Below are 10,661 nucleotides of genomic sequence, written 5' to 3' on the forward strand. Positions count from 1 at the left end.
GCCCCCAGCCTAATCCCTGTCATCAGTGCTGTGGGCAGAGATGATGACGGCCCTGGCTTCTGCCCGCACAGGGGTCACCTGGACTGCCACCCGCCCCCCCACCCTGGGCCCCAGGAGGCCTCCCCGTTCCTCCTCTCCGCAGAGGCAGCCCCTCCCCAGCACTAGCTTCGTCCCCAGTCACCCCATGTCCTCTGCTCCACCGGGCCCCGAGGACCCCCCACCCCAGGGAAGGAAGAGTCCAGATGTCAGAGACCAAGGATTGCTTTATTCAGGCAGGGATGAGCCAGACTCAACAGGGCAGGAACACGGGGTGGGGGCGGTCAGGGCCTGGGAGCACCCCCTCCCCCGGTGGCCAGACCCCCTGCAAGGGTGCAGCGAGGAGGGACAGGGCAGGGGAGCCCTGCGGTGAGGACCACCATAGCCCCCTGCCCTGGGGGGAGCCCTTCCCAGAGGACAGGAGGGGAGAAGGGGTGTGACAGGAAAGGGGCCTCGTGCTAAGGTGGTTCAGCCGGCTGCGGCCTCCTGGGACAGCGGGGTCTGCGGACTGAGGTGCATTCCGGAGCCTCTGTTCTCGGGACTCACCCCTGCTTCACCCTGGCCGGTCAGGCCTCTGGGACAGAGGCCACGGGTCGAGGGATCATAACTTAAGGAGTTCTGCCTCTGAGCAGGGAGGGGACATAGGGACCCCCCAACACGCACGCACACCCCGAGTCCTCAGCGAGCTGCTGTCTAGTCCTCTCCTGAGGACCAGGAGTCGACATCATCCCTTGGTGTGAACTTCAGGAACTGGCCCACGCCCAGGTGAAGAGGAGGTCCTGCCCAAGGGGACTTCAGGGCACCCCCCTCATTGTCCTCCTCCTCCGAGGGGCTGCCTGGGTCCCCCTCGGGGCCCCCCAGTGTCCCCTGCCCTCCTCCCTCAGACTGCTGCAGCCCATTCACCACCCCCCCACTCACACGCTCCAACTCCTCCTTCAGGCTGGGGCCCTGGCCACGGACATCCAGGCTGTTCCCCACCCCACCGAGTGTTCCCAGAGGGTCGGGGACCTGGTCCTCCCTCTCCAAGGAAACGGGGCCAGACTCCCCGTCCGAGCCCGAGGGCTCCGAGCTGTCCTGGGACTCAGTCTCCAGGGCGGTTCTCCGGACACCAGCTGCCGCGTCCCTCATGCCGTCAACCCAGGGGACGGTGCCATCTGTGGCCTCAAACCCCGGGAAGTTCCCTCTCTGAGGGCCACTCAGTGCCGGGAGGGGACCGACAGAGGGCCCTGGGCCCCCCCGGCCAGCCCCTGGCTGCCCCCCATCCTCTTCCTCCTTGTCTTCCTCTCCCTCCTCCCCACTCTCTTCCTCATCCGCAAACCCGTCCGACTCGCCCTCCCCGGCCCAGGCTGCAGGCTCAGGAGCTCGGCCCAGAGGTTCCACAGCCTCCCTGGGGACCCCGGGAAGGCGAGAAGCCTCGGCCTCCAGGTCCTCAAACTCCTCCGACAAGTCAGAGTCCTGCCCGCATTCCTCCTCCTCCTCCTTCTTGTCCTCGTCCTCCTCGTCCTCCTCACCCTCTCGCTGGGCCCCACAGCCCTCAGAGGTCGGGACGGAAGGGCCCCAGCCTTCCTTTCTGGCCTCCCCTTGCGGGGACGGCCTCGGCCCTCCGACCGGATCCCACCTGGGGGAGGCCTGGGACTGGAGATAGAGGCCCAGCGGAGTGGAGTCCGGGAGAGTTTCCCCAAGCTCGTCAGCCTCGCTGTCTTCTCTGTTCTCCTCCCCCTCCTGGAGATCCTCAGCGCTGCCCTCGGAACCCAAGCCCTCCTGCTCCCCCTCCACCCCTGCCAGAGCCTCCGCTCTGCCCTCCAGCCCCCAGCCAGCCTCCCGGCTCCCCTCAGCCAGGAGCTGGAGCCCAGGGGCATCTCCAGGGATCGGGGTGGGCGCCCGGGGCTCAGTGGGCCCCAGCACTAGCTCTGCCTCTCCTGCCTCCTCCAATGCCAGTGGCCCGGGCCAAGGGGCACCAATACTGCTTCCCCTGGGAGAGGGGCCCTCGGTCTCGGCGGGGAGCCCAGACTCTGCTCCCCAGGGGGCCTCCAGCTCTGCCTCCTCCCAGCCCCTGGAAGGTTCCAGGGGATCCATGCTCCTCCTGGACAGGGTGGAAAGCTCGGGGTCCAGAGCAGCTGCCTCCTCTGGGTCCTCTCTGGACCCCTCCGAGCCCTGCCTCCTCTCTCCCTCCAAACCTTCCTTGCCTGTGGGTGGTGCCGTCCCCTCCTCTCTGGCCGGGCAGCCTGGGTCCTCCAGCCTCCCCACCTCCCGCTCTGGTCCCTGCCAGCCTCCCGCGGCAGACTCGCCCGCAGCTGTCCCTAACCCCAAAGTGACCTCTGGGGAGGCCTGGTCCCCCCCGGGGGACTCCTGTCCACCTTCCAACACCAGCTCTCTCGCCTCAGACACTTCCTGGGCAGGTTGGATGCCTGGCGCCCGGACTTGCTCTGGTGGCCCTTCGGGGTCCCGGAAGCCCTCAGTGCCTCCCTCCCCGCTGGCTCCCTCAACTGGCGCTCTCTGCTCTTGGGGCTCCGGGCTCCCCGGATGCCCCTCGCCAGCACTCCAGGCCTCCCCTGCAGCCGCTGGCCACAGCTGTCTGCACCCCTCAGGCTCCTCCTTCCCCACGAAGCCACCCGACTCCCTCACGATGATGGGCTTTGCCTCAGCTTCCTGGCCCGCCGCCGCCCTGCCAGGGGGCGAATCCTGATCCCGTTCTCCACATCCCAGCATGTCTTCCCACCCCTGCTGGTGGGCATGCGGTGGCGACTGCCATCCTGCCTCTTTCAGAGACCTCGGCGGCTCCGGGTCCCCCGTCTGTGCGGGGGTCTCTTCCTCGGTCGGGGACCTTTGACTTTCCTGACCCAGCTCTTCTGGAGGCCCCTGATTCTCTAGGTTCCACTCGCCCACACGGCCCAGTGATTCTCGAGCCTCCTTTTCTAGAGGCCTCCGCGTCTCCCGGCAGTCTTCCACAGACTCCAGTGGTTCTTGAATTTCCTTGTCTAGAGGTTTTATTGTCTCCTGACTCATTTCTTCTGAAGACCACAGTGGCTCTTGAGTTTCTAGAGATTTCAATATTCCCAAATCGCTTCCTGCAGACTTTGGTGGTTCTAGATTCTCTGACTCTGAAGATCTCCTTGCCTTGCTGCTCTCTTCTTTTAGGAACCATAATAACTGTTGATTCTCATTTTCAAGAGATCTAAATATCTCCTGGTCTTTTCCGAGAGACATTTGTGGCTCTGGTTTCACCTTTTCTAGAGGTCTTAATGTTGCCTGGTCTTCTTCTACTAGACACCCCACTGGATCCTGGTTCTCTTTTTCTAGAGATCTCAAAGTCTCCTGGCCTTCTTCTTCCAGGCACTCCACTGGCTCCTGGTTTTCTTTTTCTAGAGGACTCACTGTCTTCTGGCCTTCTTCTTCTAGAGACCCCAAGGACCTCTGATTCTCTTTTTCCAGGGATCCCAAGGTCTCCTGGTTCTCATCTTCTAGAGATTTCACTGACTCGTGGTTCTCTTTTTCTAAAAGTCTCAGTATTGCCTGGTCTTCTTCTACTAGAGACACCACTGCTTCCTGGTGTTCATTTTCTAGAGGTCTCACTGTCTCTCGGTCCTCTTCTAGAGACCTCAAGGACCTCTGGGTCTCTTTTTCTAGAGATCCCAATGTCTCCTGGTTCTCATCTCCTACAGACTTCACTGGCTCCTGGTATTCTTCTACAGGTCTCACTATCTTCTGGTCCTCTTCTTCTAGAGAACCCAAGGACCTCTGTTTCTCTTTTTCTAGAGATCCCAATGTCTCCTGGTTCTCATCTCCTACAGACCTCACTGGCTCCTGGTATTCTTCTTCTAGAGGTCTCACGGATTCCTGGTCCTCTTCTTCTAGAGACCTCAAGGACTCCTGGTTCTCTTTTTCTAGAGGCCTCAATGTCCCTTGGTCGTCTTTTTCTAGACACCTCACTGGTTCCTGGTTCTCTTTTTCTGGAGGTCTCAAGGTCTTACGCTTCTCACCTTCTGGAGAGTTGAGAGACTCTTGGTTTTCTTTTTCTAGTAGTCTCAAGTTCTCTAGATTCTCATCTTCTAGAGATCTCAATGGCTCTTGAGTCTCCTTTTCTGAATCTCTCATTGACTCAAAGTTCTCTTCTAGACACCTTCCTAACACATGATTTTCCTTTTCTGGATATAAAAACGTCTCTCCACTACCGTCTAGAGACCCCATGAGTTCTCCATTCTCCTTTTCTACAGATTGCAAGGTCTGTGGGTCCTCTTTTCCTACAGGTTTAAGTAGCCCTTGAGTCTCTTTTTCTAGAGGTCTCACTACTTCTGCATCCTTCTCTTCTAAAGATGTCAATAGCTCTTGATTCTCCTTTTCTAGATCTTTTGATGTGTCTAACCTCTCTTCTTCTAAAGATCTCAGAGATTCTGGATTTGCCTCTAGAGATCTCAGTGTCTCGTGGCTCTGTTTTTCCAGAGATATCAGTGGCTCTTGAATTTCCTCTTCCACAGACTTCAGAGTTTCTTCTTCCAAAGGACCCTGGGAGTCTTGGATTTCCTTCATGTTCAGACCCCCATCTTCTTGCCGTGTTTCCTGCTGCAAACTATTCACCATTTTGACCTCTATGGCAGTTTCTTTCTCTGCCAGCCCCCAGATTTGCCCTTCACTTTCGTCCTGGAATCTGCTAGCCACTCTAGACCCACTGGGTTCTCTCCCTTTGGCCTCTAAACTACAGGGGTCTGGGCTGAGGTGTGGGGCCAAGGAGGTGTGATCCTCAGAAGACTGGCCAGTACCAGCTTCTGGTTGCTCGCCCCCAGGCTCCTCTGGTCCTGGCAGAATGCTGGAAGGGATGTCCAGGGCCCGCATAGCCTCTGGGGCCTGCTCCCTCCCAATCTGTGGCTGGAGCAGGGAGAGGGGGGCATCCTGGGCTCCAATCTCTGCATCTATAACAGCGCAGGGAGCCGGAAGTGTGGGTGGGATGGGGGTGCTGGCCAGGGTTGGGGTACGGGCCTGGAGGAATTCTCGGCTCTTCAGAAAGCCTGGCACAGGTGTCTCAAGGGTATCAGGCAAGGGCAAGGAGAGGGAAGTAGGGCTTAGGGCAGAGAGCAAAGGTCCCAGATGCCGGCCCTCTGGGGTCCCAGGGAAATGCAGCTCCAGCTTAGGGTCTGGAAAGGCAGAGGGGAAGAGACAGTGTCAGTAGGGACTGGCGGGGAGTTTCGAAGCAGCTATCACTTCTGGCAAGAGTGCCCGTGAGCCCTGCCCCACCTTCCACTGGCTGAGCTGAGAGTCCACTCACTGGTACCGGAGGCCAAGGACTCAAGACCTAGACTGGGTCTCCCAGGATAGGAATTACTCTGGGGCTTAAAGAGCAAAGAAGGGGGTGGGGAGGGGGAGGGCCTGACCCCTCCTCTTACCCTGGAAGCAGAGAGAAGCCTTGGAAACACCACCAGGGGTCTGCAGCCTGGAATTCTCAGCCTCTAGGAGGGTCCTGGGGATGAGGGAGGAGATGCGGGGTCAGCCGTCTGTCCGTCTGTCCGCAGGCCTCTGGCAAGCCGGCCTGGGAGGACTCGGCTGAGCCTGTGTCCCTGGCCCTGCCGGCTTCCTCTTCATTCCCACTGCTGCACAAAAGCCACGCGTGGGGTCACACTTGGCTGAGCCCGGGGAGTCCCATGGACACAAACCACAGCATCGCACACATGCTTGGGACACACGGCCAGACTCACACACAGCAGATTCCCACACAGTCCACACAGTGTGCACACACCCACACAGCCGCCCCCACCCCCAACCCCAGGCCAGTGATCTCATCCTCCCTGTGGGGCCGATTCTCATGCTAATCACCGCCTTTGTCCACAGAGCAGTCTGGAGGGTCTGAGTGGGGGGCTTCCCAGGGGAAGTGGGAATTCTCATGCTGTTCCCATGGGATAGGCTCCCTCCTTCTCCCCCAGGGCCCCCAAAGCTGGTCACGGACAAAAGCAAATGAATTCCGCTCTCTCTCTCCAAATCCTTTTCATGCCTCAAAAACCAGTGGTTAAGCTGGCCCTGACCCTTTCCCCGGGTGGTTTGACTGGGGGTCGAAGCCCTCATCCTGGGATCTCTAAGTACTCTGGATCCCAAGCCTTTGGGGGCAGTGGCAGTCTTTGTGTCCATGACCCTGCCTCTGTGCCCCACGGGGAATGAGGAGGTTCCAGGGATGGGGTGGGGGGGTGCTGAGCATCCACTTCCTGCTCCTCTCAAGGACTCTGAGTCTGCTTAGTGTCTGCCGTGATCTCACCTCTGTCCTTGGCCACGGGGCTCCGACTCTCTGAGCTCGGTGTCCTCTTCTTCATCCCAGGACCCTCACTGACCTTCCCTCTCAGGACCCTGCCTTCCCTGACCTCCTGATCCTGTCCCGGGGTCCCTGTCTTGGTCAGCCTGTGAATTCTCGGGGTACTGTCCTTGCCTGTCTAACTCTGGCCCCACCCTAAGGCAAAGCCCCATCCTCAAGTTCCATCCCGGAGGTCCCCCCGCAACCCCCCAGGCCAATTTCCCAGAAGAGACTGTGGCTTTGAGAGAGGCGGCACTTCCTCGGTCTCAGCCTTTCTGGAGCCAACAGGAAATGTGATCAGCCGCGGGGCTGGGCAGGGCCAGGGGGCTGGGACTCAAGGGGAGTCAGGCCCATGACATTCAGGATGGAAGAGGCCTTGGATGTCACCCAGCCCCTCCCCCACCTCCAGACAAGGAGACCAAGGCCCAGGTCGGGTGCCCCCACCCCCAACCTGCAGTTCATCCTTTGTGGGGTTGCCCGGGGACATCATCCTCTTGGCGTGAGCACACACACACATGCGCGCGCACACACACGTGCACACACACGTGCAGACTGGGCTTTTCAGCCCCTAGGCGGGGTCTGGATGGAGAGCTACCCACCCACGCCCGTGTGTCCAGTGGTCTCTCCTGAAGCCATCCCACTCAGCAACATCACCCCCCCTTGGGGGACCTCCTAGGCCCAGGAGACTTTTTCGTTCCTGAGCACACACCGGAGCAGGTGGGCTCCGGTGGGACACGCCCTAGTGGGGTAGGACGCCGGCCCGGAGTCACAGCACCTAGCAGCAGCCCAGTTCCCACCACCCATGGCTCTGGGCCCCTCTGGTGGTGACCCAGCCTCGGAAGGGGTGTGTGCGTCCGTGCGCCTGGCCGGGCCCAGAAACCCATACCTGTAGGTAGCCACCTCCAGGCTGAGGGACATCTTGAGCTGTGCCAGCTGCTGCCGACCTTCCAGGACCTGGGCGATCTGGCCCTGCAGGCCGAGCTTCTCCTGCTCCAGAGCCTCCACAGCGGACTGCAGAACAAGGGGGGGCAGCCCGTGAAGGGGCAGGCTTCCCCGCTAACTAACTAGCCGTAGCTGCCTCTGCTCCCTGGTGGATCCCCCCGCCCCACAACCCTACGTCCTGCCCAGGGCACCCCCTCTGGGGTTTCGGAGGTCTGCGACCCCTCCCGGCCCTCTCCCCCTCCCGGCCCTCTCCCGTGGGAGTGAATGGGACTGCAGCTCCCACAGGAAGGGGGAGGGGAGGGAGGAGGGGAGACGGGTTCCAGGGAGGAGAGGGGAACAAAAGTGGATGCAGAAGGAAAAACGATTAATCAAGAGGCCTGGAGCCCGCAGTCCCGGTCCCGATCACGGTCTCCCGTATTCACACGAGCCCTCCACCCCCTCCACTTCCCACATGTTCTGGAATCTTTCTCCTCTGAGAGGAGGGGTGGGAGGTGGCGGTGGCCAGACCTCTGTCTGGCCCAGGCGGGAGGCTATTTTCTCAGCTGCTGGTCCCATCCGCGCCGCGTCACGGGGAGCAGCTGTCCCGGGCTCTGGAATGTGCTGGGGGGAGCTGAGCAGACGTTACAGGGCAGTGGAACTGGGGCCGCACACGGGGGCCACTGACCCCCTCTTGTCAGGGGGAGGGGGCAGTTAGGGACTGGGCAGACTCAGCGCTGGGCAGCAATGGGGGCTGGGAGTGGAGACCTGCGCATCTTCTGAGCAACACCAGAGCCCAGGAGAAGCGCCGCTGGTGGGGTGGTTATGGCCAGACAGTGAGGAGGCCGCTGCCACTGACCATCCTGTGCCTGACCCTCCCCTGTCCCTCCTGGCAGGCCAGGGGTGTGCTCTTTGACACGGCTCTGAACCACCCCCCTACTCTAGACAAAGTGGGGATAGTCAGAGCCTTCTGGCACCAGGACGGGCTTTCTAAGTAGTGGCTCCTGACTGGGCAGCCACCACTACTCCGCTGCCTGCTGCCTTCCCCAGGTCCCTGAGCCCCACGGGGACCGCACGGCTCCCCGCCCAGCCCCTGTCACCTGGAACTTCTCGGTGGCACGCAGCCGCTCCTGCCAGCGGCCCTCCAGCCTCTGCTCCAGCGCGGCCCTGCGCTCCCGGAGGCCGCCACGCTCCGCCTGCAGCTGCTGCAGCTCCAGGCGACCCTCGCGGGCGCCCTGCACCGCGCGGCCCAAGCGCTCCCGGGCCTGGCCCAACGACGTCTCCATGCGCGCCACGCGTTCCTGGTAGCCACGCACCGCCCCGCGCCACGCGTCGCCCAGCTGCCGCGCCAGCTCCTCCAGCTCCGGGGCGGGCGCGGGGGGCCCGCGGGGCGCGGCGGGGCGGCTGGGGGCGCGGGGCCGGGCGCTCAGGACCGCGCGCTCCTCCTCGTGCGCCGCGCACACCTCCTCCAGCTCGCGCTCCAGCTCCGCCGCCCGGGCGCTCAGCCGGGTCTGGGCGCACTTCTCGGCCTCGGCCGCACGCCGGATGCGGGCCGCCTCGGCCGCCGCCCGCTCCCGCGCCAGCCGCTGCTGCTGGCACTGGCCTGCCACGCCCGCCACCTCTTCCGCCAGGTTGTCGCGCGCCACCTCGGCCGCGTGCTTCTCCCGCCAGCGCTGGTCGACGAGGGCCCGCAGGGCCGCCAGCTCGTCGTCGGCGCGGGCGCGCCAGGAGGCATCCCCGGTCTGTGCCCGGAGGCCTCCGAGCTCCGCGCCGAGCAGCTCATTCTGCTCCTCTAGGGCCTTCACCCGCGCCAGGTAGGCCTCCAGGCGCCGGTTGAGCTCCCACATCTGAAAAGATTCCTCCCCCAGGCAGCCCTCCATCTTGCTCGTGAGCCTGACCCACCGAAGGCGCAGAGACGCCGGGCAGCGGGAGAAGCCAGCAACACTCACAGCTCTTAGGACTCTCGGGGAGGGAAAAGGAGACCTCCGGGGACAATGACGGGGCGGGGCGAGGAGCGGCGGAGCGACTGAGCGTCGGGAGTGAGAACGAGGCTATTCATACTCCCGCCAGCCTGGCGGGAAAAGGGGCGGGACCCGGGCCTTAACCCCTGGAGTTCAGGAAGCGGGTCCGGCCCGCGTCTGTGCGCCGCGCTGTGCGGGAGCTGGAGCGAGCGCGACGCCTGCCCCGGGGAACCCGATCCCACGAGAGGCTGCCTGCGGGGGAGGCCGTGCCCAGAGCTGGGCCCGTGGAGGGGGCCGCGGACCGACGCCTGGGGGGGCGGGCGGGCATGGCGGGGGGTGGGGGTCGGCAGCCGGGCGGGTCCCTGTTCCTCAGCACCCGCAGCACAGGTACCGCTTACGAAGTCCTCGGACTCGGTTTCTTCAACCGCAAAATGGGAGCAATGATGGGCCTCTCACGGGACGTCGGTTTGTCTCGCCCTGGAGAAGGCCGCATCGCAGAGAGGACGGGGGTGGGGGGGACCCCGCGTGGAGAGCGAGTGCAAGGACGTTCTGTCCGGAGGCGCGGCGTGTGCACAGACGCCAGGACGCGGGGAGATGCGGGAGGCGGTGCGCGCCCCCCGCTCCGCTCGGTGCTTCCCGCCGCTCTTCCCTGTGGCCTGAGGCTCACAAACCCACTGTTGGGGAGGGCAAGGCTCCCCCAGTTCCCAGGGAAGGGGGCCCCCTCCCGCCCTCGGTGTCACGAGGCGTTTAGTGGGCAGAGGGTGCCCCCCGGTGGTGAGCGGCGGGGCCGCGAGGAGGAAGGGAGCCGAAAGAAGGGGCCCTCCTGGTCGCGGCCAGTCTCTTTCCTGGTCCTTGCAAGGAGCCGGATCGTGTTCCCACGTCTTCCTGGCGCTCTCAGACCGAATCCGCAAAACACACCTTTGAGGATTCTGCATCCTGGAAGCTGAGAGATCACTGGCGTGGGAGCCGAGGGGCGGGCTCTCTGGAGGAGGGCATCCTCCAGCCCCGTGGAGGGGCGGGTAAGGTGCAGAGAACACAGAGGAAAGGGCAGCACCGTCCAAAGGGGCCGGAGGGGAACCCGGGGAGGCAATTTCTGTTCACATAAATCCAGATTAATCTAGGAAGTGTTAACCACGCCCCTGCCGTGTGTCAGCCCTCGCCCCAGCCCAGGACAGTGACATTATGACAGAACTTAGCCAAAGTGTCGGGGGAGAGCAGGGGGAGCTGGAGCATGGGCAGGGTTTCCGGGTTGGGGGGCGGGGGTAGAACAGGGTCAGTGACGGGAAGGCGGTCTCACCAATACCCCCACCCCTGTCCCCAGGCCAGCTGGGCTTTGGAATTCACTCAAATCGGGGACTAAAGGCCTGGGAGGGGCTGGTGGGAGCAGACCCAAGGCTGAGGCTTCTCCACCCTCACATTAGCCCACAAAGTCCGCTGTCTGGCCTGGGCTCGGGGCTCCCAAGGCCTGTGTCCAG

The 10,661-nt window shown here is 62.9% G+C and overlaps 1 protein-coding gene across 2 annotated transcripts; it reads right to left on the reverse strand.

Moving 5' to 3' along the window:
* Positions 1–259: 259 nt before the first annotated feature.
* Positions 260–9,198, reverse strand: NES (nestin). 2 transcript variants are annotated; one of them, XM_044266598.1, is made up of 4 exons: positions 9,175–9,198; positions 7,194–7,318; positions 5,415–5,488; positions 260–5,165 (listed from the first exon to the last, which is right to left on the reverse strand). In XM_044266598.1, the coding sequence occupies exons 2-4, from the start codon at positions 7,223–7,225 to the stop codon at positions 730–732; spliced, it is 4,542 nt and encodes a 1,513-aa protein (XP_044122533.1). In that variant the 5' UTR covers positions 7,226–7,318; positions 9,175–9,198; the 3' UTR covers positions 260–729. The 2 variants fall into 2 exon arrangements, with proteins under 2 accessions (XP_044122533.1, XP_044122532.1); XM_044266597.1 differs by having other exon boundaries at positions 8,326–9,179.
* Between the last annotated feature and the right edge of the window lie 1,463 nt (positions 9,199–10,661).

This window comes from Neovison vison, chromosome 10 (assembly GCF_020171115.1).
Source record: "Neovison vison isolate M4711 chromosome 10, ASM_NN_V1, whole genome shotgun sequence".
NCBI lineage: Eukaryota > Metazoa > Chordata > Mammalia > Carnivora > Mustelidae > Neogale > Neogale vison.

Bases quoted from the DNA above. Each gene is read 5' to 3' on its own strand.
- NES (XM_044266597.1), bottom strand. From the start codon at position 9,105: ATGGAGGGCTGCCTGGGGGAGGAATCTTTTCAGATGTGGGAGCTCAAC. The intron at 7,319-8,325 runs GTGACAGGGGCT...CTTGTTCTGCAG, and splicing joins GTGCCACCGAGAAGTTCCAG to TCCGCTGTGGAGGCTCTGGA. The intron at 5,489-7,193 runs GTATGGGTTTCT...CCTCATCCCCAG, and splicing joins CTGGAGGTGGCTACCTACAG to GACCCTCCTAGAGGCTGAGA.